Consider the following 26,632-nt stretch of genomic DNA (forward strand, 5'->3'; position numbering starts at 1 on the left):
CCATCATATTCATCCTACATTGTGAAGCAGGGAATAGAGGCGTAAAGAATGCTAAGGCTTTCTTTTTTAAAATTTGCACCTGGCTTCTAGAATACTTGCTTGTCATAGTTAGAAAATACAGTGTCTGCCACTTCATTCTGACCATCATCAAGGGAGCTAAGCAACCTAATACATCTGTGTGTACCAGCCATTCTTAAGAAGAGTTACATTGTAAAGTCTGCACTGCAGGGAAGGATGCTTCAACAATCTTCTGCAAATTCTGCACTCAGAGACCCTCAACCCAAATGGATGACCACAGGTCTAGGCCGGTGGTTCTGCATCCTGGAAACGCATTAGATCTGGGTCGCTTCCCACAACTCCCAACACAGATCAGTCTGATGAGAATTGCGGGACCCAGCCCCAGGCCCAGACAGGGTTGAGAACAGCCAAGGTTGAGAACCACTCCAAGAGGTTACGAGTGATTCACCACTAACTTTCCATTAACTCCTTTCCTTTTCAGTTATTTCACTTCATTCCTCCAAATGACCTTTTATTAATCTTTCTTTGAGGGCAGTTTTCTTTGTTTTGCAGCCTTTCCCCAAACCTCCTCGACAATTCAGATTAGGTTACACTGCCAATGAAAGATGTACAGCTGTGTCTTCTGCAGGAGCTGTTTATTCTAAAAGCCTTGTATATTCCTCCAGTGAAAATGGATATCCCATATGAAGTTTCTCTCTGGCTAAACTTCGCCGTCAGCAAGAGTCAAACACTCACAGGAGCTCTCTCCTGCTTTCCCTCTGAAGCCCATACACACACAAAGCACGTGCAAGCTCAGCAAATTTTAGCTTGGGTTTCGACCATCAGACTTATGAGATGTGTACATCTCTCCCTATGAAAAGCTATGGGAAGAACTGAAGCGTGTATCTAGATCGTTTAAACAGAGCTCCCATCCCTACCCCATTTCATTGAGAATTACTATTACCAAATAGATCAGAATGGATTCTTATGCTGTTCACTGTCAGTAACTGGGTTAGCTTCTCTCCTTCTCTACTCTGAAGGCAGTCTGGCTCTGGAGAATCTTTGCCAAGGAAATTCACATGTAGTCATGTAGATGACTCCATAAGCATGATTACAGTAAAATCTGCCTCTGAGCCAGGCAAGGCTTTTCCGTTGTTTGTGAGAGCTGCAGTGTTCTATCACCCAGTTCCCAGAGGAGGCAGTCCTGTTAGGACTGGCCCAGTGTCTGTCTAGGGAACATCTGGTTTTAGCACATTGAATGAGATGGAGGGACCCTCTTTGCATAGAGTGAATACAAAAAATCCTTATTTTATTCCAGTCTACGTCAAGTGGCATTGATTCCTCTGGCATAGTTGGTTGAGAGACCCTCTGTGGGGATGCTCCGTCCCCAGATATCATTTTCAGAAATGATCCTGAATTCTCCCCATTGCATCTTTGAAGCCGGGTAGCATGAATGGGGTACCATTGGAGCTGGGACATTATGCAGACCAGAGTAAAGAATGCCTTTATTTATACTTTGTTATTACTGTTATCTTATCCAGACACATAGATTTTGTTTCATGTAGTATGTCCTCCTTGATCATGTCACAGTACTCAAGGGAAGATATTTTTGCATGATGGAGACAAAATATGTACCTCGGTGTGTGAATTTTGATTCTGCTACCTACCTGCTGAATGACCATATTGGGTTAGATATTTCACCTCCAGGATCCTCAGTATCTTCATTTGAAAAACAGGAATAAATGCTTCTTTATAGAGCTGATGGAGTTATTGCAAGAGATCAGCAGTTTTCAGACTTTTTTGTCTTAAGATCCCTCTCTACCCTTAAAAATTGAGAACTCCGAAAGAGCTTTCTTTATTCGCCTTGGTATTTATCAATATTTACTGTATTTGTAATTAAAAATAGAGAATATTATAAAGCATTTATTTATGTTAAAATGACAGCAACCATTACTGTTAATGTAACATTTTTTTTAATGAGGACTCTTTTCCAAAACAATAGAATTAATGAAAATAGTGCTGTTTTACAGTTTTGCAAATCTCTTTAATGTCTTGATTTCCAGGAGACAAGTGGATTCTCAGATGTGCTTCTGAATTCAGTCTGGAGTATTAGGTAGTTTTGGTTGAAATATGTGAAGGAAATCTGGCCTCAGATATGTAATTGGAACAGGAGGAGTATTTTAATAGCCTTTTCAGTTAACTGTGGATATTCTTTGATTCAACACTAGAACTCAGTGAAGTGATTGTTTCCTAAAGATTAGTTGTAATGTGCAATCTGAAGCCATATCTGTGAATTTTATGTACTCTAATACATGAAATCCCTTAGTGTGTCTTGCAGTTTGAATGACTTTTAGCCATGCATAATTTTTAAAACATCATACACTGGTCATTTGGAAAACATTGGAAACATTTAATTTCACTAAATTATATAGACCTTCTAAAACTTTATTTCATCAAACTGTAGAAAAAAATCACAATTATTAAAACCACCACCAGTCTCATCAGACAAGAGACTGTCAAGCTCAGGGTGGCAGATATATGTTCCAAAATTCCAAATTTTATCATTGGCGACAAATACTGCCAGTTATTTTCCTTGATGTGATGGGCTCTCTTCATTCATTTCCATGGTATATCTGACAAATACACAAGTCTGAATAACCAGTTTGTCTAAAGTTGTTCTTTCAAGTAAAAATGGTATTTCAAGAAAACAGTGGCTGGTTCAGTTTACAGCTCTAGGGATGCCCGAGAGCTTTTCCTTGAGACAGCCCTCATCCTCCTTCCCACTTCATCTCAGGATGTCAAAAAAATACGTATGGAAGAGTTGAGCTTTAGTGACATTAATATTCGTTACTGCTTCATTAGGGACATTCTTTTCTTTTTTAATTTATTTTTTCATGTATAGTTGATTTACAATGTTGTATTAATTTCTGCTGTACAGCAGTGATTCAGCTGTACACATATATACATTCTTTTTGATATTCTTTTCCATTACGGTTTATCACAGGCTATTGAATATAGTTCCCTGTGCTCTACAGTAGGACCTTGTGGTTTATCCATCCTATATATAATAGTTTGCATCTGCTAATCCCAAACTCCCAGTCCATTTCTCCCTACCCTCCTCCCTCCTTGGTAACCACAAGTCTGTTCTGTATGTCTGTGAGTCTGTTTTTTTGATAAGTTCATTTGTGTCATATGTTAGATTTCATTAGGGACATTCTTAAGTGCTCCTGGCTTTCCCCCCACTGCTGTGAGCGTGTGGAAGTGAGGAATACAGCGACTGCTTGCACTGTTTGGTGCCGCTGCTTTGAGTTGTACTGAAGTGTTGCAAGTTTCACCCGCCAGGCACCTTACACCTTCTAGAGTGCAGATGTCAAGACAGTAAAGGCAGTAGTATTATTCTGGAAATAGTTCTGACCTCACAGGCTCCCTGACTGTCTCACAGTCTCCAGGACCCCAGTGGTCTACAGACCACCTCTTGAGAACCACTGGGGTGGATAGTGGGAATTAACGTAACCTCTTGCCAACCCTGACGCGTTGGCTCTTTCTTCCTGATCTTCTTTGTTTGTGGCTGTGGACTTGGTGACTGGCTGGGCTGAATGAAGCCTGGCCTTTGGGAGACAGTATTTTAATGAAATCCGACTAGAGTTCTTCCCAAGCTCACCAGAGCCCAAGCGCTTTTTTTCTCCCTGGGATATTACCTTGAAACTGAAAACAAACCTTGGTTTCATGTTAGCTTTACTGCTGGCATCTGTGCAGGAAGCTCTCTCTCTATACTCCTTGTTTTTTTTGTATAGTGTAGAACAAATAAAGACATTTTTGTGATAATTTCCTAATCTTTTATATCAGGGGGGTCTTAACTCTGGTTTCAGAGACTCTTCACTAGTCCGTGTACAGACCTTAGGTGGCTCATGAGCCCTTGAAATTTCGCAAAATTTTCTGTTGTTTTTTGAGGGTTGGGGAGAAGGTGGGTTGCTGGGGAGGGTTAATAGCTTCTTATTCTCATGTTTTGTGACCACACCCCCTGCAATACCAAACTTTAACCCATGGCTGTTTCAGATGAACATTTTTATGGTTGGCACCTACCCATCCATTGTCCATTTCCAAACGCACTTCTTTTTGGAAAGAATTTTCAGAGTTCCCTCCTTGGCTTTGCCTGTCTGTACTTTCCACTCCTTGGGCATTCCTTCACGGTCTGTGTCACTTAGTACTTGCTCACAAGTCACTTCACAGTTGTCTTTGAGCGCATCATCTGGCCTTTTCCCCTTGGCATAAAAGGCAGGAGAGCAGGGACCGTGCATCTCATCCAGATGCATCCTCAGAGGGTATTTCAGGCCAGAGAATACACTCAGCCAAATTAGTGGGTTCCTTTTTGAACCACTGAGATGTGCAAACTTGGAATATTTATTTATACCTCAACCGCAAGATGCGTTTTCCTCCCACACATTCTTCAGTCTGCTTCTTGGAATCCAAGCACTGTCATGAAAACTGCAAGGCAGTCTGTTTTGTTCCAACAGTAGCGTTTTTGGAACACTTTCTTGATTCCGTGGGAGTAGTGTGGTGACTGCCACTCGCTGACAAGACGCAGAGGAGGACTCTGCAGCGTGATTCTATGTATATCTTAAAATATCTAGCTCTCGGGGCACGCTGCAGCAGGGGTGGGGGTGAGGGGGCTCCGCTGCAGGGCGGGGGCCACCCTGGCAGTAGCGAGAGTGCTCTTCGTGACATCAGCATATCTGTTAAGTCAGAAAGCTGGCTTGGGCGTGGGGGGTGAGAATCAGACAGCAGGCTTTACAGATAGCGCCCTGATTTAACCATGTGGTTGTCCTCCATCTCAAAAAATTTTTAAGAGTTCTTTCGTATATGGTTTAACTTAGTGGCTTCACAGTTTTTGAAAAAGCTGTGGCTTGTCTAACGCAGCAAACACACCAGCACCTAACAGTTGGGAAACAGTGATATCCCCATCCTCTGTGGGACGCAGGAAAATAAATAATGTGGCAACGAACAGGGAGGATTGACCTAATGATGACGAGGCAGACGAATCGCCCAATAGGACACTGACAGAGTGGATGTGTGTACCAAAGAGAAGCAGGAATATTTTATTCAAGAATATGTTCCCACTTGCTGGGTTGCATTGTTTTTAAACTTAGCTTTGGGACAACATTTACGTTACTGACATGCTCCATCCTATCTTCTGCTTTACTTGCATCTCTGAATGCTAAAGGTTGTCACTCACATTGGGTTTTCGCCAGTGTAGGTGGACCCCAATCCTCCGTCTTTACACTCAGACTTCCAAGATGGCTTTGTTTATTTCTGTCCCTTTTTAGCAGGTGAGAAAATCAGGACATAAGAGCCTTTGATTGCCCCAAACTGTTGAATAATAGTGCAGGTGATGTTAACAGCTGTGGTGTCCCAGGCCAGGCTCATGAGTCAAAGAGCATGTCATTTTTCTCTTTGGAAAGTGCCCTTCACGCTGTTGGGGTCGGTAAATGTCGGCGCGTGTCCTCTTTGACTAACTCACTGCTACTCAAGGGCTGAATCTGGTCAAACTCTCCTTTGGGAAAATGCCACCTTTCAGTGGGAGAGCAAGGTAAGGTGACTCTTGGCTCTGCTTTCAGACCAGATGGCTGTTGTTATTGCATGATAAAATGTGCAGCTTCACGTTTCCCTGCCTCTCGACACTACAGTGCCCTTTCTGTTTTTTAAGGAAAGAAGGATTGTCCAAATGTGGAAGATGCAAGCAGGCATTTTACTGCAATGTGGAGTGTCAGGTAGGTGTTGGGCCAGCTGGCAGGGAGGGCCTTGTTTCCTCAGAAGATCGGGACCCCAACGTCCTTCTCGTCCTTGTCCCGGCATCCCAGTGCCCTCCTGCAGCCAAAGCTGGAGAGCCTATTTGTGGCGTAGGATGTGGCTGGATCCCCCCTTGTGCTTGTCTGGGACCAACAGGCAGCCAGTGATGGGTAGTAACATTTTGAGGCCACATACAGGATCAAAAATAGGTGCTGGTGAAGTGGGAAAGACACAAGGGAGCCATATTGGATGCAGGCAGGTGCATCACCAAGGTCGCCAGCAACAGATGGAACGTGCAAAGATGACGAATGAAAAATGTTAAAATGTTATCTTCAAATTTACTATCACAAGTCTGTGTTTGTATATCCCTGTAGTTGCCCTTGGGCTGATTCCTGCTAGACTCAGGTGAGCCCCTGGCACAGCCATTATACAGCCAGAGGCGAGCTGCTCTGAACTTGGACCTGGAGCCCTGGGGACGGTGCCTTGGCAGCAGTCAGGGCTGAGTGGGTTCAGGAGGCCAGTTGCATGTAGACCATGGGCTATCTGGCTTGATGGACACGTCTCAAGGGAGTTTATAACAGGGACTGGGAAGCTCAAGGGGGAGTTTGGAGGAGCTCTTGGTAGATTCTTTGAGGGACAAGGAGTGGTGTTCTGCAAACTTTTCTGCTTGATACTGTATAGTTACACAAAATGTTCATAGATATTTTACAGAAAATGTGTTCCTTGTTCCAGCAGTTTGAATTTGGGGAGAATATGATCTTCGACCTCTGTATACCCTCCCCAATCTATTTTTTTAATGGAAAGCTGCTGATACTCCTTGGGAAACGCTGATGCCGTTAAATGGTGGCTCTAAATGACAGGGAGGATTTTCTCCATATCTGTACTGCTTTTTTGTTGTTGTTTTTGCCATACCTGGTGCCATTCCCCTGTGTCCCCTCCCCCACTCCCTGGTCTGCCTCATTATCCAAGATTTCATTTCTTTTCCTCTCTCTTCTCCCTATGCAGCTGGTCTGAAAGTCTCCAAAGAACATTATTTGGCAGTGGGAGAGGTTGCTAAACCTCGATGTCTCATCTGACTGTAGAGCTCCCGTTGCAGGGGCCCCGGCCAGAATGAAGCACAGGCTCAGCCGTTGGCTTGGGAAGGTCTGCCTTGGCTCTGAAGGCCACGTGCACGGTCCCCCTCCCTGTGTCTTCCCGGTGGGCTTCCAGAGGCTGTCAGCCTGTGGGGCATCGAGAATATAGATGGGCTTGTGGTCGATTTTTCAGGGCGTGTGGCTTCTTTTGAAGAGGAGAGGTCATGCTTTCCTCCTACCGATAGTGGACAGAGAATTCCGTGGTCAGATTGCTGGGCGCTGGAGAGATCAGTGAGCCCTGGAACGATGTGATTTGGTTCCAGGCCTGATAAGTTAGCTGTTTCTATATTTAAGTTAAACACTTCTAGAAAAAGTAACTCATGACGTTCTGGTTCTTTAAAGAAGCAAGCTAGTAACTCACTGACAGTTCAGGCTATTGAAACACAGAAAACTAGGAGGACATGGTCCCAGCTTTGCAGCTGACTAGCTCTATGAGCTTCATAGGACGTAGGCAATTCAAAGGACATCTCAGAGTCTGTTTCGTTCAATGTAAATGAGGACAGTGGCCCCTATCTTGATGAATTATAAGGACCAAATGATATGTTAGATATGAAAGTTCTGTGTAAACTGTGATGCTGTGTACAAGCATGAGGGCTTATAAATAATAATATTAGTAATTCAGACTGCACTGAAGCTTAGCTGTATGCGGAGAGTAAAGTATACAGCATATGTTAGATTTAAGGGGCTTCTTTTTTCTTTTTTTTAACTTATTTTATATTGGAGTGTAGCCGATTAAGAATGTTGTGATAGTTTCAGGTGCGCAGCAAGGAGACTCAGCCATACATGTACATGTATCCATTCTCCCCCAAACTTCCCTCCCATCCAGGCTGCCACAGAACATTGAGCAGAGTTCCCTGTATTATCCAGTAGATCCTTGTTGGTTATCCATTTTAAATATAGCAGTATGTACATGTCGATCCCAGACTCCCTAACGATCCTTTTCTCCCACCCGAGGGGCTTGTTTTTTTCACCTAAGAGTGGATGGATTCTAAGAACTTGAGATCGCTAGTGGTGTACATTGTGTGAGTAATGCTTGTTACAAAATGCTTGTTAACTTCTCTGATGAACTGTGAACTCTGCATTAATATAAAACATGAGAATCTGTGAGATGCTGAGCTACCTCTGGGTCTCCTGAGCGTGCTGCTGAGCTGTCTTCCGTTAGGGCTCACCAGGTGGCATTATTTTGATTAATCATCGTGGTCCAGGTTGAGGTCTTGAGGTGGTCATTGTGGTTCCCCTGCCTTGAGGACCTGGTTGTCCAGATTTGCAGATTCACAGTCATAGGTACCCTGCCTTGGGAGGTTCACAATGATCAAGTACATCAGCCCACGTGAACCAGAATACCTCTTTTTTTCTTTTTCTTTTTTTTTTAAAGAAGCTTTTCTTTTCTTTTCCTCCCCTTCCCTCCCCTAATTTTCTGACCATGCGGAGTGGCATACAGGATCTTAATTCCCCAACCAGGGATCGAACCCATGCCCCCTGCAGTGGAAACGTGGAATCTTAACCACTGCACTGCCAGGAAAGTCCCCCAGAATGCCTCTTTATTACTTTACAGTAAGCAGCTTGAAGTCTATACATTGTCCTCCTATAGACAGATTATGCAGGTCAAATCATAATGCGATTGCTTGTAGCAAGGAACCCCAGGATGGGGGTTACAGTCCTGTGATTCTAAGTCATATTGAAGGTCTGGGCCAAGACAGCTTGCTGTGTCCAGCGTCATGATGTGCAGTCTTCCCTGCATCTCGCCCAGCTCTTGGGCCAGGACACCCTCAGTCCTGGAGAGTAGTTCTGCAGTTCAGTTTTCCTATGCTCTGTGAAGTATCTTGTGACAGAAGTACCCTCCTAGATGACAAGTGATAACACAGTTCCCAAAGCCACTCGTTTCTAGAGGTGAGGCTGGATTTGACCTGTAAGTTTCATTTTTGTTTCATCTCTCTCCTGTTGTGGAAGGAAGAGGCTAATAGTCATTAAGGTTTTCCATCCTTTAGCAGTGAAGAACTAAATAAGTTCAGGGCACTGTATTACAATGAGATAGAATGGTCGTAAAGGTTTAATCAGAGTAAGTGCCTAGATGTAAATGGCTGTATAAGGGCTTCATCCATAAAATCATTAGGGATGAATCTGGGGCATTTGCTCCAGATAAAAATGTATTCAGGGTTCCTCCCAAGGGAATGCTTGGATGGGATCAAAGTGGAGACTCTGCTACAGGATAAAACAAGTGGCACAAGACCAGAGCAGCGACGAGGAAGGTAATTGAGTGATTCCCTGCCTGAGAAAGCATGGCCCTCCGCTGCCAGTCATTCACTGGGCCTTCTTCAAAGGCAGACCCCACCCACTTGGAGTCACCAAGGGATCAGTACCACATAGCAAATGATGGGGTTGGAGAGGAGGTTATCAGTAGATAAGTGAACAACACCCAGATTGGTTAGGTGACCCACCCAAAGTCACACAGTGGCAGAACCGGGACCAGACTGTGCAGACTGCCTGGGGAGGGCTTTTACTGCTTTCCAACACTGTGCTTGGGGGTCCTGAGGACCCTCCAGGAGCATAGGCACTGTGGGAATGTGTCAAAGACAGAGAAGTAGCCTTTCATGGACGTGAAAAGGAAGACCCCTTCCAGTGGTGTTGTCTTTCCAGAAACCTCTCCAAGAGTACAAGGCACACATCCCCCCCGAGGGTGTCCGTCCACAAACACAGCATCTTCGGAGAGACTTAGCACTGTTTACTCTCCCCGGACCCTCCTCTCTCACTGCGGGGCTTTAGGATCGTGCTTTATTTTTTACAGTTTGGCTCTGTCTTGTCCCATTTTACTCTCCTCTTCATTCACTTGGCTCAGTGTGATCCTGCCAGAGGAAAGGTTTTAACTGACGACGCATGTAAGGGTAATGGGAGGAAATATAAAAGAAATAAGAATTCCTTTTTAGTTAGGCTTGGCTTGTAACCTGTGTGTTTTAATGAACGGTATTTATTTTTATAAATATCCCTGGAAAGCTAAGTGTATCATTCACTCGCTTAGACGTTTTCATTAAATCGTACCATGGCATGTTGGAGAGAGCAGTTTTAGAAAGTGATTACGTACAGGAATCGTTGTGGAGGAGAACTTCCTAGGGTATTCCTTCTTAACATGAACAAATAGAAGGAGACGATTTGTGTTTTGTAAAATTGAGGTGATAGGATTGTGGGCGTGCTTTTGAAAGTAGGAAAGGGCATATCCTGATGGAGATTTTAAAGAGCATGTGTGAGGAGCTTGTGGCCAAAGATGCGAGGACATTCTTGACTTTTATCATCGATTAGAAAGTAACTGAAGTGTAGGAAATGTCCAAGAATTCCCCCCGACCCTGTCGTTGTTTGGGTGCTTAGTAAATGGGGCCAGAGTCATAGGTTTGGTCCCTTCCCGACACAGGAAGCATCTTCAACAGAGCCACTCTTTTTTTCCTAAATGTTTAACATTGCCAGCAGGAAAAAATGTGTAGGAATGAATGAGTGTATCCCATCACTCTTACGTGGGAATAGAAATCAAAGCAGATGTCCTTGTGATGCAGGCTCAGTAGGGTCTGTCATCTTCGTGTGAGATGATCACTAAGCCCCTGATTCCCTTTGCATTCTTCCTCTCGCAGAGAATGGTAGGCGTGAGCAGCAAGCCTATGGCATTTTCTTACTATTGCACGTTTCAGGAAATGTGTGTTCATGTGTGTACTATGTGTGTGTACAAGTAGATATGGTCTGGATTGAAAGCCCCATTAGAACAAGAGAAACACCAAATGCAAGAGTTAGAAAAGGGGACTTCACAGTAAAAATCTCATCTCCTTGTGCAGGGAGACAGTGTATCATTTGCTCAGCAGAAAACTGGATGACATAAGAGTCACTCTTTTCTTCCAGTGTTGGGAGTGCCCAGTGCACCATGAGACAGTTTTGCAACTCTATTGTCCATGCACATAAAGGAAAGTCACACAGAGCTGTTATTGCATTGGCTGAAAATGAACTAGAAGTTTAAAAAGAGTAACAAAAAATTCCCTGTCTTACTTTTACATAGATTTAGTTGTTTGTTTATTGCGTGAATAATCTGTGCTCATTATAGAGAAATCAGAAAGTACAGACTGAAAGAAGAACAGAGTATCCATACTTCATAATTTTATCCTTCCAGAGAAAATCGCTAGTAGCACTTTGGCATGTGTCTTTCTGAATCCTTCCTGTGCTTTTATTTGTATATTACTTTCCCGGAAATGGGTCCCATCCGAGTTTGCATAAAATTTTATAAAGATTGCAATGAGGGAAGGAATAACAGCTTGAATTTTGAAGAAAACTAGTAGAAAAAGTTTTAGGAAAACGGGCAAAAATGTTTTTTAAAAGCATAAAGGGTTGCAAAATCATTCTGTGTACAATAAAACTGCCAGTACTGAAAAACAAAACACAAAAAAAGCACTATTCCTGTCTGTCAGGTTAGCTTAATTTTTTGTTTCAATTTTGTGCAATCTGATTGCTGATTGTTTATAATTTCTTATGGGCAAAAACTGGGGCAAATTGCCCCTGTCAGATTCTCCAAGATATGCGGACCACCTCTATGATGAAAGAAAGTATATCAGGATATGGAATATGCTCAGAACCTATCTGACGTTTCTACCAGATGTTCTTTCTCTGCCCCCCCCCCCCTTTTTTTTTTTTTAGAATTAAAGCCAAGTAGTACCATTGTGGTTCATCTCTGTCATTTCCACTTTCCAACAGAAAGTGAAAACTTTTTATTATCTGGTGAATTTCCCTTGATGAAACTTACATGATTCTGCACACCCTTGAGTTTACCCAGCTCTCTGATTTAACTGCTCTGTGTGGGGCTGTATCATATGCTAGGTGCTCTTACTTTTACCTCTGATACACTCATAATCTACTTGAAGTCAAAGACTCCATCTCCCATCCCTGCCTCTAGGGTCAGTTGAGGGCTTGTTGGATGAAGGAAGGACCAGTAAATGAACAATTACCAGTGTTTGTTGAGAGCGCAGTGGGTGCCAGGCACTGGTCTGAGTGCTTCTTGTGGGTTAGCTTATTGGGTCCCTGCAACGACCCTTCGTGGTTGCATGAATGCCTGGTTATGTCATTTGAAGGTCCTGCATTGTTAGTAGTCTTCAAGCTTTGTGTCTAATTATCGCCATTGGAAGGCGTAAAATCATAGACTCAGAGTTCTGGACCTGCTAAGTAACCTAGGGATCATGTTATTTACAGCCAAGGATATGCGTGCAGAGGGATTAAGAGGCCGGCCTGGTGTCACATAGCTGCCTCGCTGCGGAGCGGGGGTGAGATGCAGGTCTCCCCACGCCCCAGACCGCTGTCCTCTTACTTGACAGCACTCTGCTGTCCCCCAGGGCGTGCCCTGCAGTTAGGTTCCCTCCCCTTTGAGGACATTAACATCAGTAAATGTCTACAGTGTATGTGACTTTTTATTCACATTAATTTGATATTCTATTAATAATACAGAAGTCATATTAAGAAATGTTAACATTAAACTTCTTTCTCCCAGGAGCTCATTGTTAAACACCCAAGACGCCACCTGCAATTCAGAAAACTAGCATCTTCGAGGCCCCGCAGAGACCTGTTATTAGCGCTCCTGGGGTCATAGTGGACACATGTGTGTTCCTAGTTGTCAGTTACCCATCTGTCCCCAGCTGGTGGTCCTCACTTCCTTCGGATATCCCAAGGCCAGGCTTGAAGCCCCCTTTGACTTGCCCTTTTGGCTTTGCGTTTGGGGAGGGAACTGGTTTGTCTGCCAGGAGCTGGACCCACCTGTTCCTACCTCATTGCCTCATCACCGTGTTCTCATTTTAGGCTTTAGCTAAAAACAGATCCTCTTCTCCCTTGTGCATATCTTGTCATTTCTTCCTCTCCCTGCTCTCAGTTATCTTTGGCATGGTGTTATTTAACTCTGCAGAACATCTTGGCACAGAACTTGAGCCAAGGGTCTGTGCCACCAGCTGCCTTAAATCATTAAGTGACATTGTGCTTTCCTTCTTGGTATGGGGAGGGGGAGAGAGATCTTCATTCATTCAACAACTTTATTGAGTGCCTAGCAAATGTCAGGCATGGTTCTAGGTTCCGGGGTAATAGGCATACATGAAACAGACTAATAAGGCCCTTTATTTTAGTGGGGGCAGGCGAAGGCAGAGTAAACCAAACAACTAATTGATGTCTAATATGTCAGGTGGTGAGAGGTACTAAGAAGAAACATAAAGCAAGGAAAGGAGAGTGATGGGGAGGGTGCTGGTTTTGATAGAGTATTCATGGCAGGTACCTTGAAAAGGGACATCCGAGCAGAGACGTGGGTTGGGGGGAGTGAGGTGGATGTCTAGGGGAAGAGGCATCTAGCCAGAAAATACCACGAGTACCAAAGATCTTGAAGCAGGAGCAAGCGCAGTGTGTTCAAGGAGCAGCAAGGAGACGGTGGCCGGCGCGGAGTGAGGCGAGGGAGCATGGTGGGGGGGCTCCTACCACGGGTGGCCTCGTGGGTCATCTTTAAGACTTGGCTTTTTGCTCTGAGGTGAGAAGCCGGTAGAAGGTGCTGAGCTGAAAAATGGCAGGATCTGAGTTGTGTTTTGCAGAATCGAATACTCTGGCTGCTGTCTGAAGCAAGGTGGAGGTAGGGGCAGAAGCAGGCGTCCAGCTAGAAGGCGAGGGGAGCAGCCACGGGGAGAGGTGTCGGCTCTGCCACCCAGTAGGAAGCTGGAGGGGTTGGGGGGCGCGAAGTGGTCAGAGGCTAGGTGTCTTCTGCAGGCACACAGGATGGATTTGCCAGAGAGGTGAGTGTGGAGTGTGAGGGAGAGAGAGGCGGCCGGGAGGACTCCAGGGTTCTGGCCCGAGCATCTGAAAGATCAGACTCACCATGTCCCGAGGTAGGAAAGGTGGAGGGAAGAACACGATGGTACCGATTCCACTGCAACAAAGCGTGTCTGCAGACTCCCACGGAGTCCACTCCTGCAGCCTCTCAGCCACATCATGCCACTGCAGCTGGTTTTCATCAGAGCCCGTGGGGTCCAGCCAGTTCCCAGTCACCCCACACCAACCCTGTCACCAGCGCCCGCGTCGTCCTTTACGCCCCAGTCACCAGCGCCCGCATCGTCCTTTACGCCCCAGTCCTCGGTGCCTTCCTCCCCGGCTTCCGTGGTGCCCGTGTCCTCCTCCTCAGCCTTCCCGTCTTGAAGGGGGCGTCTCCACCCTTCCAGGAGTGAACACGTGCCCTTCACCCTTCAGCCTGGGGCAGAAAGCATCAAGACAGGTGATAGACAGGAGTACAGTTTTCCTTTTTTATCAAATGACTCTCCAGGGAGTCTGTGTTCTAAATATTCTCAAGAGTTGCCCTGGCCAGATTCTTTGAGGGCCCTTGGCAAAGCCCTCGTTTGTGTTTTGTTTTTATCACCTATAAAAGGGGACTAGGTGCTGTGTACGCCACCTGTCCGTTATTTGCCCTGATGTGAGAGCAGAGCCAGAACAGAACCGTAGGGAGCAGAGCCAAACCAGTGCCTAATACCCAAGTCACTCACCCTGTGACTTGACAGCAACCGCAGATAATGGAAAGGTGTGTGCGTTGTTTGGAACAATGAGGGGCACGAGACACTTGATGAAACAACACCAGGCAGATGTCCTCTTGCCAACAACCTTGGCCAGGCCCGAGTCAAGGTTATGCAGTCACATCTACCTTAAAGGATGTTTTCATCTCTAGTTTTTGTGAGCATTGTCGTATTTTCCAAAAGGAAACATATTTCACTTGACCTTAACTAGGAGGACTTATTGCATCCTCTCTTCTCGAACTTTATTGCAGTGTGTGTGTGTGTGTGTGTGTGTGTGTGTGTGTATGTGTGTGACTGTAAACATTTCTTTTTAACTTTCCCAGAGAGAAGATTGGCCCATGCACAAGCTGGAATGTTCTCCCATGGTTGTTTTTGGGGAAAACTGGAATCCCTCAGAGACTGTAAGGCTAACTGCAAGGATTCTGGCCAAACAGGTGAGGAATTGGGAGCACGTTCAAGTGTGTTTTATTTTATTTTTTTCTTAAAGGTCAGAAAGATGAGTGAGTGACCCGTGATGATCATCTCTCCCTACACGTTCCAGGACCCCATTTCCCGTCACATCCATATGGACAGGGGTGGGAGCCACCCTCCAGGCGTGAGCTAGGATTGCCCTGTGCAGCTAGGATGTCACTTACCCCAGGCCAGGAACGTAACCACAGCTATTAAATTCTTCGCTTTGTGTGAGACAGGTTTACATAGAAAAATATGGCCTTTCAGGGCGTGAAAACCAGACTGTCGATAATTAGAGCATCCTAGGGAACCGGACTGGGCTTCGAAGCTTTGGGATGTTCCCCCCTTTCCTCCTGACACAGAGGGCGCCCTGCGCCCCTCTCCCCCCACCCCCATCCTGGGCTGGGTCCTGCTTCTCCCCAGCTCCTTACTCACCCAGCCTCAGCACAGGGAACGGGGTGGGATAACCAGCATGGCATATGCAAGGAGAGGAGAAGGAGCGGAAAAGTAGAAGTCGAGGCAAGGGGAGGAGGTGGGGACGACGTTGGCTATCGACAGTTTCCTGCAAAGATGAAGCCGGGGCTGGTGTCCCGGCCCCTTGCTTGCTCAGGCCTTACCCACTGCATGATAAGACGACACCTGACCGCGACAGGACCAGGCTAAAAGCAGGGGAGGAAAATGCCGTAGGACTTGTCCTTGTGACACAGTGAACTAGGTTGCACGGAGCTTAGGAGGTACGTGTCCACGGAGCTGTTTGCTAGTGATCAGCGGCGGGCAGGGCCCCTGTACTGCAAATCTTTTACCGCTGAAATTTTGTGTACCTCTTCTTTCTCTCTGCCCGCACCCCACCTCCCTCCATTTAAAACTGTCTCTTTTTTTGAATCGAAACCAAACACAGTCATAATGACCAGCGCATCTCTGTCCCCAGACCAAGTTAGGCTCCTCAGCCTCGTACACAGAAGGAGAACATTTCCGACCTCTGAGCTCATAGTTCCGTTATGTTCAGCCTCGTCAGGTGCTTGCTGAAATGCCACTTTGCCCGCTAAGGGTAACCAAAGGCATTCAAGGCTGACCCGTAGAGTGAGACCGAAAAATCAGAATTGTTTTCGCTGGAGGAGGTTGACTTTGGGGTCCTTACGAACAGTTGCCTTTAGATATATGCTGAGGACTTGGAAAGGGTAGGAGAAAACGGTGTGACTGGGTGAGGTGTCAGGGTACATAAGCCTTCAGATTCGATCCATAAGCATCTTGGGAGGACTGGGTGACCGGGCTGCTGGTCCTCCCCCAGCCCCACCTCCTGACGTTATCGGAAGTGCGGTGGTGAGGAACGCAGGAGGAGCTGCCGCCCTTTTCTGAATGAAAAGTTTTCCCAGGCAAAATGACTTACTAATCTTATAGAAGTGGATCCTGTGAATGGGAAGATTTCCACTCCCCAAAAAAACTATTGAAATGTCTTGGCATCAGGAGGGTAGTTTGAAAGCTATGATGAGTTTATACCGGTTTCATTCAACGTGTATTATAATTACTACTACGACTAATAGTCTATTAAATGAAAAGTTACCTGGCCATCTTTTCATCTCTGTAGGACTTGATGATTAAAAAAACCAGGCCGTTTGTATTCTAGTCGCTTGCAGAAGATTCGGGGAGACAGGCTACCCAACTACCGAGGGGAAGCGTAACATGTTAACTAGGGAGGTGAGCGCGCCCGGCTGGACCACCTGTATCCCCAAGTTGAATAGCCCGATTACAAAGACACGGCCTTGGGCCAGCTCTTGAGCTGTGCGTTTGAACTCTTGTCAACACCAAGTTTATTCATGTTCTCAAAGCCTGGCGGGTTTACTATTGTCAGCTCCTCTTGGGGTGTCTGGAACAAAGCCGGCAACACGTTTCAAGTGAATCTGGGCTCACGGATACAACCGAACGTGTTCTTTTTGAAATGTGGAATTTGAGATCATTTTAGCCTATGCTTAAAGAACGTGTAAAATGGATGGGGGGTTTGATTTTGTTCCTTTTTAGAAGGAGAAATAATAAATGGGATGGCTCATCTGTAGACTCAGTCCTTTTAAGTCAGGGTCCTAAAAAGTTGTTTTCTAGCCACCGTTCTTTCCCATAACAAGCATTTTTGAGCCTACTGTGTGCATAGCATTATCAGGGTGTTAAGAACACGGCAGATGCTTTTAAAAGGCTTTTTAAAAGAGTCCTTTGGATTTGGATGTTGGGGAAATGCTCTCAGAGCCCAAATGCCAGACTCCTTGACTAGCTCTCTTTACTTCATCCAGAACTGTTGCCTTTTTCTTCATGTCGATGTATAGGTGAAAGCACTATTTTTTGCACTAGTTGTTGAAATATGTATCTGTGTGATTTCTTCCCCAATTACTAGAAAATCCACCCGGAGAGAACACCTTCAGAGAAATTGTTAGCTGTGAAGGAGTTTGAATCACGTAAGTCTCTCTGTGACTAGCCGAGGAGTTATCTCAGCCACACATTTTCTGTGGATTAGACAGGATTGAGGAAAGGAAGGGATAGTTGGATTCTTAGTGGGGGGGAGGGGGGGGATTTTATAATTATTGGTTGTTATTTTGACTTGTGTGCTGTTTTGAGAAATGAATATAATTTTTTTTCTGAGTTTTCAGGATTGCTAGGAAATAATTAAGGGGAAGAGTAGGAACTTGCAGGATGAGTTATTACATCCTGCACTATCTCCTGCCGGCTCCCCTGGCATGCTGAATATTTTTTGAATCTTTGCTGAATTGCAGTCCTGTAAACAGCTGATGTCGTTACTGAACGGCATTAAATCAGGGGCCATCCACTTTCTTGATCATGACACAGACTCTGGGGCCAATCAGGGGGCCCTTGACTTGACCAAGCTAGTTATCAGTCATTGCCACTCATTCATGACCTTGTTGCTAATGGTCAGTTGAAATTCCCTGTCCTGAGTGACTTCCAGTGGTCAGAGGAAGAGAAGAAAGAGATGGCATGCTTTTCTTGCCCTAGGGTTTATCAGTTAGACCAAGTGAGGAGGAAGAATATTTCCTGGGGGCGCCACATTTTTTTTTCTCATGCTCCATGCCCCTTATGGTACCAAGAGGTTGTAGGTAGAGATCCAGAGTTTTCTATCTGCTGAATATTGGTTTGTTTATCCATAGATCTGGATAAATTAGACAATGAGAAGAAGGATTTGATTCAGAGTGACATCGCTGCTCTCCATCACTTTTACTCCAAGCACCTCGAGTTTCCCGACACTGATAGCCTGGTAGTTCTCTTTGCACAGGTAAGAATGTGAGCATCAGGTGACACTTAGTCTAGCCTTTCCCTGCCCGAGTCCCTCTCCCCAGCCCACAGTCGGTGAAGATGAACGAAAGTAGAATGATGACATCTACTTGGTGACATGATTCTTGACCCTGTTTCACATAACCTTGCTAGGTGACCTTGAGCAGATCAGGGTCCTGTCTGTGCTGGCCCTCATCGATGGTGGAGCATAGGAAATTTGCCCTACCTCTGCCTCTTGCGGCAGAAAGGGTTTATGAAAACAGAGGCATTGCCAGTGCCCCAGAACCGTGGCATACTTGGAAACTCTTTGGATAGAAAAAAACCACTCGAGTTTCCTACATTAAATTTTACTCTTCTCTTAAACCTTCCCTTCTGACAGTAGTAGGGGTTTTTTGTTTGTTTCTGTTTTGTTTTGTTTTCTTACTCCTACCAACACTATGTTGATACAGCAGAGGCAAATACAGATGGCCCTAGGAAGGACAGTCACCACAGAGAGGAGCCCAAGTAGTTCTAGGTACAGGAAGTCTTTCCTGATGGTTGCTAAGAAATCCTATTTAGAGAAGCCTAAGTTTACCAAAATTAGATATGATAAAAAAAAAAAAAATTAGAGAGGCTTCTAAACAAGAGGAACTTAAAGGCACTAAGGAATTGGCAACCAGCCATTTGGAAAGGCGGAGGCTTGATTGGGCACGGCTAGGACCTGAGAAGACAGTGCGGCCACCCTGTGGCTGAACACGGTCTGGCTGCATCAGGGTGCCTGTTACTGTGCGGGTGGCTCTTCTTGGCACGACTTACCAGATCGGATTTCTCTCCCTAACATACCCTTGCGTTTTCCCTTACAAGCTGAACGTGTAGTTGAAGGTGACCTTCCCAGAAAGAGAAATACTGGGATACCGCTCTGGGGGCGCAGGTGGCCACATTGCCCTGCCAGAGCCTTCAGTGTCTAGGCACATAAAAGAACTTGGGTGCATACGTACACATATTTGTCTTAGAACAGAGTAAGCATCACGGGTGTACCCTTTGACCCACTAATTCCATTTTTAGGAATCTCTCCTAAGGCAGTTGTCAGAGATTGTGGACAGAGAATTGACATGCAAATTGTTTCCTGTGTGGTTCTTTCTAAAACCAAAAAAAAAAGAAAGAAAAAAGGAAAAGAGAAGAAAAAGAAGAAGAAAAGGGAAAAAGGAGGAAAAGAGAAGGAAACATCAATGGTCAGCAGTAGGAGTTTGGTGATAAAATTAAGGCATAGCGTTGTGACGGAAAGTTGTGTGTATAATAGCCTTTATAAGTTATATTTCAGAGAATGTCTAAAGATGTGGAAAACATCTGTGATATAACATTAAGTGTAAAAAATAAAAGCAGGGGGAAAATGTGTGTAATGTGAAAATTTACATATGTAAAAAAAGTTTAAATGGAAGTTCACTGTTAGTTCTCTCCTGAGTCGTGGAACAGATTTGCTTTTTCTGTTGGATGATTTTTCTGGATTTTCTACAATAAGCATGTATAACTTTAAGAAAATACTGAAAAGTACCCATAGTTCTCCCACTTTAAAAACTGCACATATAAAGAAAGATGTGTCTTCACCACTTCTCTCATCTACTTCAACCCCCCATGAGAACCACGTGAAGAGTTAGATGAGTTCCTTGATAGATTTTATGCTTATGTGGCTATATTTCTATTGTGTGACTGTCATAGTCAGAAAAGAAAATACTGTTCTTGGTAAAAGGAAAAATGGGTTCAAGCTATGAGTATTAAAGTAGAAGTAATGAAAAACCTTGATTTTCATTATATGATCCCGGAATTATAAGCATCCTAAGACAGTGGATTTGGGTGTGAGTACAAAGTTGAGGAATTGGCTTCTCTTACATTTTTTAAGAAACTAGATCTTTTCTGGGTTAGATAGGGCATGGTTATGTGAGAAAGCAAGAGAGATGAAACAAACACAAGCTATCTGTTCACTGCTAGCTGTGGAAAATATAATTTTTTTTCCCAACATAGTAATGTATGCTGATAGGACTTCTCAATGTTGACATAGTAGATATGGGACCATATTTTTGTAACCCCAAATCAAGGCACTTGGTGTCAAAAGCAGAAGTATATTTGTGCTGAAAATGACTCAGAGTCTTTGCAATTTGGGCTGACTCAGAAAATCCAGGAGGTAGTTACAAACACATATATAACTATAGGTAATTAATTCCTTGAAAGACTTTATACTTATCAAACCATAATAGCCACTCTGAGATTGTGTGCGTACACATAGGTGCACATACATGCACGCATACATATTCTTTTTCGTATATAAATTTGAAAAGGGACATTCGGTATCCCCAAAGAAAACTCGAAAGCAAAACTGAAAAGTGCTGTTCCAACCCCATGCCGCCCTCTGGTCCTGCCGCTCAGCCCCCTGCTGCATGTCTGCTGTTCCAGTCTCTGAGCCCTTTCGTGTCTCTGGTTCGTGGGAGGGTGTTGTGGGTTAACTCGTGGCCCAGCAGCAGCTGGCAGCAGAAGCTGACTGTACTCCTTCGGCAGCGCTGAGGTGCATTTTAATCACGGGGAGCATATGCATGGTTGGGAGATGTATTTTTGGTGTGCAGCCTATATCTAGTCTAAATGCTAATTATGAGAATAGCTTCAGCAAGGCACTTGCGCCTGCTTTGACTTGGAAAAAAAAAAGGACGATGGCCCATGCATCTTTCTTAACAGGCAAGTTCACTTTTCTTCCCTAGGGATATTTCAGAAGGGAGGGAAAGCTGGCAGGCAAATTGCTCTGCAGTTTGGCTTAAACACCATCATCACCTCCCAGAAAGGAACAGTGATAACACTTGTGCTCACAGGAGCCTTTCTTTGCTATGAAGAAACACTCTCTCCTCCACAGTAAGAGGAGGACGGCAGAGGGAGTAAAGCTGACCCGTGGTCATGGAACGTTCAAGGCTGAAGGGATTTGGAGTCATAGAGGGTCCAGCTGAGAACCTCACAGAAGAAGAGATGATGAAGCAAAGGGGCACGTCTCCTACCCTCACCCCTCAAAGCTAGTCAGAGCTGTCGGTCCCTGGATCAGTTGTGAATGTTGCTAAATGCTCTCATTCATTCTTCCATCTTGCAGTTATTTGTTGTCATCCTGTGGATACCAGACACTGCTGAGGCATGTGTCCAGTCTGAGACTGGGTATAGATCGTTCAGTACCTCGTAGGGGGCAGGATGCATAGTTCACGCTCCAGTAAATTTTGTTGAGTGAATGAATGTCCTAATTTAACGTAATGTTTTGGTTGATGGTCACTGATGACAGAATAGGTTAGAGTACCTGATGCTGGCACAAAAAATTGTATACTAAGTCTTCTCCATGAAAATGCCTAACACCTCAGGATTTCAAAGACTGTATTGTTCTACGAACCCACAGTCATCTCTTTTTATGTTGAAAATTGTAAATTCTGATGGTAAACGTGTTGAATTGTAAACACACTGCAAGTCAAACCCTTCAGAGCCTTTACTTCTCTATGTACCAAGATTTCCAAGCCTTTGATACGGGCCCTTCAATTTTAAGTGAAATGCAACATTAAGAATCAGAGATCAGAACAAGTTTAGAAGAAGCATGGTGTAGTGAAAAGACACACTTGTGTTTCTGACGGCTTTGCTATCAGAATGTCTAGTTTGAATTTTGACTCCTGTTCTTGCTACTTATGTGGCCTCGAACGAATCAGTCATTGACTTCCCTGAGCCTCAGATTCCCCATCTGTAAAACGGGTTACGCCAGAGTAATATCGTAGATTTTTGAGGTGGTAAATATGCAGCACCCAGCCCAGTGCCTAGCCCAGAGTAAGTGCTCAGCGGGTGCTAGTTTTAAAAAGCACATCAGTTGGCCCGAAATGCACCAGTGCGATATGTCTGGTGGAAAGGAGCCTGATTGCAGCTCATGGGGTGAAATCATTTAGCATGCAGGCTTCACAGAGAGCCGTATTAGCAGCAGGGGAGGAGCAGGGCTCTCAGCCTTTGCCGCCGCTGGCTTTAGGCGAGTCACTGCCCCTCTCTGACCTTAGTTTCATCATCTGAAAAGCAAAGAGACAGAGTCCCCTTCCAGCTGTGAAGTTTTAGGTCCAGATGAAAAACACCCACCGAATTAATTGCCTCCCAGTAGTTAGGTGTTCCGGGAGGGTGCAGATTTTGGCTGGTTCTTCCTTCTCTGCACAGTGCCCAGCATATAGGGGTTCATCAGTGAATGTCTGTGAAAAGAGTTGAGTTTATGAAACAGCTTGAAATTGGGGACGTGTCGTCCTCATTTTCAGCCTGTGAGCTCTAAGTTAGACTTCCAGGGTGGAGAGCGCTGCCCTTGGTGATTTTCTTTTCTTTTTTTTTTTGGCTGCGTGGGCTCTTCGTTGGCAGGCTTTCTCTAGTTGCGGCGAACGGAGGCTGCTCTTCGTTGCAGTGCATGGGCTTCTCAGTGTGGTGACTTCTCTTGTTGCAGAGCATGGGCTTTAGGTGCGTGGGCTTCAGTAGTTGCAGCATGCAGGCTCAGTTGTGGCTTGCAGGCTTAGTTGCTCCATGGCATGTGGGATCTTCCTGGCCCAGGGATCAAACCTGTGTCCCCTGCATTGGCAGGTGGATTCTTAACCACTGTGCTACCAGGGAAGTCTCCTTGGTGATTTTCAATGTAATATTTCTTTTCAACGATGAGCATGTGGCCAGTGGTTGATGTGGCTGAGGCATGAAGGTTCATTCTTAGTCGCGTAGCTTCAGGGTTTGGTCACCTGCCTCTCAAGGGGATGGACAGCAGTTAGATTAGCTGCATAAAGGCTTTCATATGTGCTACTTCACCTTATGAGCTAGGTACCGGATTAAGTGACTTCTTTTTTTTGGGTGGGGGAGGACTGAGCTCAGAGGGACACAATGATGGGCTCAAGATCCCACACTAGATTTATGGCATAATTGGGATTAGACTCGCATGCAGATCTGCAGACGTAAGTCCTCGGAGCCTCAGTGGCCCACTGTACTCTTGGGCCCCGGTGGGCAGGTGGGCTAGACTCAGGGTGCTTCAGCCCTGGCAGTTCTGCTTATATTTGTTTACACGTGAGACTGATCTGTAAGTTGTGTTTGAATGTAGGATGCCTTGGCCAGAAGAAAGGTTTTCAGATCACTAAGCCAAATATCTTCCTAGTTAATTTGTTAAAGGGCAGAATTAAAGAATGATTTCTATCCAGAGAGAAGCTTTAGCTCATTTTTTTTTTTTTCTTTCTCTCTACCCCCCTTTCCCACTGCAGGTTAACTGTAATGGCTTCACCATTGAAGATGAAGAACTTTCTCATTTGGGATCAGCAATATTTCCTGAGTAGGCTGAGTTTGACTTCATTTCTTTTCTTTTTACTTATTTAACACTAATTTGAATTTTTTTTTTGATTTTAAAATAACCTCCCTAACTGCATGTGGCAGACGTGAAACTCCAAGTGAATTAAGTCCCCTTTTTAATTCTGCCAGATTTCAAAATATTTCCCCTGCATTTAAGGATCTGAAGGTAGTAGTTAAGAGAGCAGTTGCTTGTTAAGTCCTGCTAGGTAGAGAGCTGTTATTAAAGAATATTTTAGAGTGTGCATAGAAGGAGCAGCCCAGGCCCTGCTGAGAGATTTGCTTTTTGCGTATCTGTGGTTTGGGGAATCTTTGGGTTTCTTCCACTCAAAGGAAAACATTAATTGCCAAGCATTGGCCATAGACTTATGTTGAGACTATATAAGCTTTTTCTCTGTGCTTTTTGAAAAATACCAGTATAGAAACAGCACATTTTGGAGAGAGAATATGCAAAAGTAGTGAGCTAGGGAAAAATTTCAAAGAACTATAGGATTTTTCTTTACATCAGGAATACTCAAGTAATTCAAGAAAGGCCAGCCAGTTGACCAGCGGAGATCGTTATAGCTCTGATTGTAATGGACTACCAAGCATGGCTTTGCCGTTATCTATTTGATGGACGGGATAGTCTCCAAATATGTCAGTCCCCTGACGTCAAGCCCTGGCTTCACAGATTGAGCAAAGGAGCCCTTCCTGCATCCCCTGTCTGAGTTCATCCACATTGTAGATTAGTTTTGTCTAAAGTGATGTTGCTTAATGTAAACTACAGGCGCCTCTGCCTCTAGGATGAAGCAATTGCAGGAAACCGTGAACACCCATGCGTGGGCCGTGGATGGCACAGGAACTCTACATGTCTGTCTGTTGCTGCTTAGCTCTGTGCATTGTACAGGTCTGAAAGAGAGAGAAAAACCTGTTCAGGCCCATGTCTCCTGAGCAGCTGTCACAGGCTTTCTTGAACCAAAGAAACAAAAAGTTTATTCCCGTAGTATTACTGTTTCTGTGGCCAAAATGGAGTCATCTGCAGGTTGATTTCTGATAGTGAGGGAAGAAGTGGTTTGGGGATAGGTTCTTGGGGAGTTTTGCCCTTGAGAAAAAGGAAGGAGAAATAGAGAAAGGCGATTAGACCCTCTTTAGAAGGCTCTTATTGACAACTTCAGCCCTGAAATGAGCTCCGGAATGTCTGCTCTTGTATCTGAAAGAGCGAAAGCAAGGCTAAGAGTGGTGGTATTTGAGGTTTAATCCTGCACAGCGATTGACAAGAGAACGATGGTACCAAGAGCATGAGTTGTGTTAGGTCTCCTGCCTTCCGGCAGCTCCCCCACCTTCATGAGAAAGATAGCTAGGAGTCTGTCTTGAAATGGGCTACTTAATACTTCTGCAAAATGGTTCTGGAACCTGCTTTTACATTAAGAACAACGTCTGTGCCTTTCTTTATCAGATTTCCTAGGGCCCAATTCCCTGTGCATGACTTGCCGGGAAGCCCGGTGGGCTGGGAAGCAGGATGGGGTTGACCCTCCCCATGGACCAGACTGGGAAGCCAAGCTGTCGCATGTCCTTGCCCAAGGCCAGCCACACCCTTCACCCAGACCTCTAGCAACCACTTCCCCAGTACAAAGGCAACCTTGGGGCAGCTCCTCTGCATCAGGCTTTCCCACCCCCTTGCTTTTTGTATTCGGGAGCAACCAGGAGAAGGAGTTTTGGCCGTTGAGGGTTCAGGCAAGCGATACGGCTACCAGAGCTGTGATGCACATGGATGTGAGTGCTGGTCTGAGCCCCAGTTTCCAGGCAGTTTTTAATTGGGGGGAAAAATCCCTTTGGCGGAAATCATATCAGCATTGTGATTTCAAAGGCAGCATTTTCAGAGATCAAGCACTTTTCCCCTGTAGTTTAGAAATTTCTGTTCTCGGAACTTTGACCTTGATATAATCAGAAAGCTCAAAGCCCTCGCATAGGCAACCCTCTCTGTCCTCGCCGTCCCTGTAAAGCAGCAGGAGCAGCAATGTCCCAATTTTCCAGATGAGGAAATTGAGGTGCAGAGACTCAGACGGGCTCCTCTGGGTCTCTCGGGGGATCACACACCCTCACTCAGGAAGCCGGCATCTCCCACGGTGGCGATTTCTCAACATCTGAAGACAGCATGTTAGAAATCATCCTCTGATATAAAAAGCTGCTTGGCAATGACAGCCCATTTGTCTTGTACAGTGTCCAGTGGAGGAGCAGTTCGCTGTAGGTGTTGAGTTTTGAGTCCCACATCTAACAGGGAGGAATTCGTGGTTGTTGCTGTTTTTATCATCATGCGGTGTTCTTTTGTCTTGTTCTTGGCTTAGATACTGCTGTTTTGAATTGTGGATCTCACTTTTCAGTATTGTTCAAATTTAAGATGTTAGATATTCTTATAAATGCATGCAGAACAACCTCTTAAACTCTGAGGGCCAGCTTGTAGATTTTTTGTAATGTCCTGCAAAGATCTAGTTTCTGTAACTTAGCAAGTAAGTAGCCAAGGAGTTACTTAAACAGTCCGTCTGCCTTCCTGAGAACGTTGGGTTTTCTCTTCTGATTGACAGTGTTGCACTGATGAATCATAGTTGTTGCCCCAATGTCATTGTGACCTACAAGGGGACCCTGGCAGAAGTCAGAGCTGTACAGGAAATCCACCCAGGAGAGGAGGTGAGTGTGTGGCCGAGGGCGGCTGTGGTGGTGGGTACCGTTCTCAGGCCTTCCAGGGTTCAGAATCAGACCTGTGGCATGGAGTCCACACTTTCAGCTTCCATTGGTTGCTTGCCATGTCCATCTGTGGCCAAGAAAAGAATCCAGGGAAGATAAATTCAAGTAAAGTTCCTCACAAAGATTTATAAAGAAATGAGACTGTCAGAATGACCAAAATGCAGTCTTAGAGTCTGTGTATTCCCATTTCCAAATAATTGAGTTTATTTTTGATTCATGAATTTTGGCTTGTTTTTCTCCTCTCAGAAGAGAAAAGCAACCCAGCAGGAGCTAACGAGTTACAGCTCCAAATGGCACAACAGCGGTTTGCGTCATGTCAGTTCCACATCTGAACTCGAGAGAGTTCACTTTCTAGGAGTGGAATGCAGGTGGCCAGGTGTACACACTGAT

The 26,632-nt window shown here is 45.0% G+C and overlaps 1 protein-coding gene across 2 annotated transcripts in view; it reads left to right on the forward strand.

Annotated features, from left to right (window-relative positions):
- Positions 1-26,632, forward strand: part of SMYD2 (SET and MYND domain containing 2) — a 49,793-nt gene that overhangs the window by 13,919 nt on the left and 9,242 nt on the right. For both annotated transcript variants that reach the window (XM_057728623.1, XM_057728622.1), the window contains exons 2-7: positions 5,702-5,765; positions 14,791-14,901; positions 17,298-17,358; positions 18,064-18,188; positions 23,440-23,507; positions 26,083-26,185. In XM_057728623.1, the coding sequence (XP_057584606.1) occupies positions 5,702-5,765; positions 14,791-14,901; positions 17,298-17,358; positions 18,064-18,188; positions 23,440-23,507; positions 26,083-26,185 (532 nt within the window). The remainder of the gene's footprint in view (positions 1-5,701; positions 5,766-14,790; positions 14,902-17,297; positions 17,359-18,063; positions 18,189-23,439; positions 23,508-26,082; positions 26,186-26,632) is intronic.

Source organism: Hippopotamus amphibius, chromosome 3 (genome assembly GCF_030028045.1).
Source record: "Hippopotamus amphibius kiboko isolate mHipAmp2 chromosome 3, mHipAmp2.hap2, whole genome shotgun sequence".
NCBI lineage: Eukaryota > Metazoa > Chordata > Mammalia > Artiodactyla > Hippopotamidae > Hippopotamus > Hippopotamus amphibius.